This window comes from Entelurus aequoreus, linkage group LG20 (genome assembly GCF_033978785.1).
Source record: "Entelurus aequoreus isolate RoL-2023_Sb linkage group LG20, RoL_Eaeq_v1.1, whole genome shotgun sequence".
In the NCBI taxonomy this organism is placed as follows: domain Eukaryota; kingdom Metazoa; phylum Chordata; class Actinopteri; order Syngnathiformes; family Syngnathidae; genus Entelurus; species Entelurus aequoreus.
The window spans coordinates 50089216-50093472 of NC_084750.1; the positions used below are offsets into that span (position 1 = coordinate 50089216).

General features: G+C 41.6%; 1 protein-coding gene across 4 annotated transcripts in view; it reads left to right on the forward strand.

The window, feature by feature from the left end:
- Positions 1-1502: 1502 nt before the first annotated feature.
- The window catches only part of LOC133636338 (gastrula zinc finger protein XlCGF48.2-like), a 359822-nt gene continuing 357067 nt past the window's right edge, over positions 1503-4257 (forward strand). For all 4 annotated transcript variants that reach the window (XM_062030295.1, XM_062030296.1, XM_062030297.1 and 1 more), the window contains exon 1: positions 1503-1963. In XM_062030295.1, coding sequence (XP_061886279.1) covers positions 1840-1963 — 124 coding nt within the window. In that variant the 5' untranslated portion in view covers positions 1503-1839. The remainder of the gene's footprint in view (positions 1964-4257) is intronic.

A 4257-nucleotide genomic window follows, 5' to 3' on the forward strand; every position in this document is an offset into this window, starting at 1 on the left:
GCTGGTAACGTGTTACTTAGTAACGCAATGCTCTGATATGACCTCCTTTTTCAGTAACAAGTAAAGCGTTACTATTTTCAAACCACTAATCCAAGTTACAATCTTTGTGTTTGTCCTAAATGAAAACATGCAATATTTACTTTATTCCTGCCTCTCCGGGAGTGATGTCATGCATGAATGTCACGTTGCAGCAGGAGGATGTGTCACGTGTAATACATACTAAGCATGTGAGCAGCAATCATGAACATTACAACACAAACCACAACAAGGTCTGATCTACTATGACAGGTCATGACACTTATTTTGTTCTAGCTTTGATTTATGTTACTATGTGTTATTGTGCCACGTGTAAGTGTGTGTGTGTGTGTGTGTGTGTGTGTGTGTGGTGTGTGTGGCGTGGTGTGGTGTGTGTGTGTGTGTGTGTGTGTGTGTGTGTGTGTTTTGGAGGGGTCCAAAGTAATTATAGTGGGGGCTGTGTCCTAGTCAGCTTTATGCTTAGCAACACCCCTAGTGGGAGGTTCCAGTTTCTGGATCATCTGAGAGGTCACAGACATGTTCTCTTCTGGAGGAAGATGTAGGCTATTCTTGCCCTTTTCCAGCGAAAACGAAGGTGCATAGTACCTAAAAATAATAATAAATACTTTCCCTGTGATTGATAATATCTACATTCATCATTGCTGAAGGACTTGTGATGATACATGGAGTCCTTGGAGGTGAACTGGTAACGTCAACATGAAGGACTGAAATCATTTCTGAGTTAAACAATATTTCTGTCTTATCAAAACCACCAAACTGAGAAATTACTTGCAAATAATTATTCCTTCTTCAAAAGCACGTCACCCTTTTTACTTTCATCTTCATCTTTGTGTAAACTTCAAAATGAAAACAGGAGATTTGAGAGATTATACACAAAATCATTTTAGAGAGGAGATGTGCAGCCCTTTGAGACGTTTGTGATTTAGGGCTATATAAATAAACATTGATTGATTGATTGATGAAGCTTATTTTATTCCTTCATATTACTTTAATTTCTTCCACACAACTCACATTTGTATTCACATCTGTATAATGGATGATAATGAACCAAAGCTGCTAAAATTGTTAATAACTAGATGACACAATGTTCTACAGTCTGATGTTCGGTTGTTTGTAATTTCAAGTATAGTATCTGCTGGAATAGGAAATCACATGTTCTGTAGGACTGTGTAAGGCAAGCCAACAGCCAGTTCTTATAAATAGTGGTCCATCTTTGTGGTTAGATAATACATTATGAGCATACAACACTATAAAACATGTGGGGCAGATAAAAAGAGCGAAAATAAGTGCATTAATAACAATACTTTTTCATTATTTTTATATATACCTGATTAAAAGTCAAATACGTTCGATATATTTGGAAATATCATTTGTTGTCATGTTTTTTGTGTAGACACCATGAAAACATACATTTTGAATGGTTCGTTCATGACTTGCCCATCACTCTGTCTCTTTGGCCCCGCCCCTAAGTGACGCATGCGTGGAGGATATGCGCTTTGCAGCAAAGTCCTCCTTTACTCCACACACGCTTCTAAGCCTCGCTACTAACTACACTTTATTCATCCTCCGTGTCAGGATAAACTCCACTCGTCTCACTCAACTTTGGACATTATTAGGCCCGCTTAGCTTGCTACTTGTTTTAGTGCGCTAGTTAGCTTTGCATACTAATTGTTTTAGCGCGCTAGTTAGCTTAGCATGCTAGTTAGCTTAGCTTGTTAGCTGCTAACAAAGAGACGCGGATTTGATCAACACATCGCTTAGTTAAGATCAAGTGTGAGTGTAAAGTGTTGTAATTGTGTGAAAATGTGTGAAAGAACGATAGCAGAGTACAAAGAGGAACTTTCTCGGACCAAAGAAGACAACAAAAGACTACGTCAACTACTGGACGCTGTTTTCAAGAAACCTCAAGTTGTGTTACACAGAACAGGTTTGTTTACTTCTTACTCTCACATGTTTACTAACTTTATATTTCATCATGAACATGACGTGTTAGATTAATTGTGATTAAAAGGTGTACTCAGACACATAATTGTTATTGTGTTATTAATGTGATTATCAGACAGCAGTCATTTCCTCCATCCATCCATCTTGATTCCGCTTATCCGAGGTGGGGTCGCGGGGGCAGCAGCCTAAGCAGGGAAGCCCAGACTTCCCTCTCCCCAGCCACTTCGTCCAGCTCTTCCCGCTCCCCCCACACTTCCTCCCCCTTTTGTTTCTGAAAAAAGGCACTTTCAGAAACATCCAAGAAAAAGGGCAGCAAAAGCGGAGGTGGAGGACAGGTCATGTTTGAGGTCAATGAAAGCCTTTTCAGCCTCTGTGGACCACTGGAGGGCGGCATTAGGGTTGCGGACCCCAAAGCGATATCGACTGACCCTTATAGCGATAGCTAGCTACTGGTGAAAGCCACAAAGGATGCTTACACATATTGACACACATATAAGAAAAACACTAAACTTATGACGGATGCTTTTGCAATGGTAATTTGATCTTTCACAACACCTAGTGGCCACAATAATTCATTAAGTCAAGCTCATGGCGCAGAAAGTTGAACCATGCGGACACGTTTGTTACTGGATACTTTCTGTCAGACTTCTGTTTTGGAGACTTTGTGTACGTATTAAGCAACTATAATTATTTGATATGCTAAAATGTGCAGTTTTAGCTTAGCTGTTGTGTAGCTGCTAGCTCCTACAGCAGGTGTGTCCAAAGTGCAGCCCATAGCTATGTTTTTAACCGACAACGGGGAGTGTTGAAAATGTGCTATTTGCGTGTCGGTCCAGTGGACCTAAGTCTTTGGCTTGGTAGGCGGGTACGAGCCTACCAAGCCAGGTGGTACGAGCACGAGCATGGAGGAGCCTTTGTAGTGGTGTCGCAGCTTGGTGGTCGTGCCGTCAGGTAACACCAGGAAGGTTCCTTCTGCTGCTTTTTTCTCCCTGGACTCTGACTTCATATCTGGTGTTGTCCTTCAGACCTGGGCCAAGAAGCCACGTAAACAGTGGCAAGAATGTGGGCGATAAGAGTGTATGTGCGTGGGCATGAACTTGCACCCAGTTTCAACTGGAACTCAGGACATATGATTAGTTGCACGGCCTATTCTAATCTATATTAAACATTTATTAATCACTTCATCCTTCATTATTTTAATTATATCCCAACTTAAAAATGAGTGACTTATTCTAGTCCATTTGTAAATAAATAGTTTTCCTAAATTATAGTCACCTCACTTTAACCAGACAGTCATTAGGACAAAAGACCCTGCAAGGACTTTGCCCTTCAAAAGGGAAAGCCTGAAAAAGGACAGTATTAAGATGAATTCATCACATTTGCTTTGAGGCATTTTATTATTCATATATTCTGTTCTTGTTACTTGGGGCGGTATAGCTCGGTTGGTAGGGTGGCCGTGCCAGCAACTTGAGGGTTCCAGGTTCGATCCCAGCTTCTGCCATCCTAGTCACTGCCGTTGTGTCCTTGGGCAAGACACTTTACCCACCTGCTCCCAGTGCCACCCACACTGCTTTAAATGTAACTTAGATATTGGGTTTCACTATGTAAAGCGCTTTGAGTCACTAGAGAAAAGCGCTATATAAATATAATTCATTTCACTTCACATGATATCTTGTTGTTCTATTTTCTCATTTCAAGGGGAACTGCACTTTTTGGAATCATTCACAGTCCCTATGTAAGTTAAAGTTAAGGTCCCAACGGTAGTCACACACTAGGTGTGGTGAAATGATCCTCTGCATTTGACCCATCCCCAAGTTCACCCCCTGGGAGGTGAGGGCAGCGGAGGTCGCGCTTGGGAGTCATTTGGTGATTTAACCCCCAACCCTTGATGCTGAGTGCCAAGCAGGGAGGCAATGGGTCCCGTTTTTATAGTCTTTGGTATGACTCGGCCAGGGTTTGAACTCACGACTTTCCAGTCTCAGGGCAGACACTCTAACCACAAGGCCACTGAGCAGGTCGATGGTTAATGCATCTGTAGTAGAATGTCCAAATCTTAAACAGGAACAAAAGACAATTTATCACAAGAGTTTTATTTAGTCATAATCAAATGGTACAAGGTTGGATTGAATTGCCATGCACACAGACAGTTTCTCCGGAGAAACTACGGTGGTCTCTTCCTGAGCAGGAAAAAAAGAAAAGCTCAGACTTGGTCTAACGTTGGTTATTTATACGCTCCCTGGTGGGTCAAGGGCCAGCATAACAAACAATCAAGATATC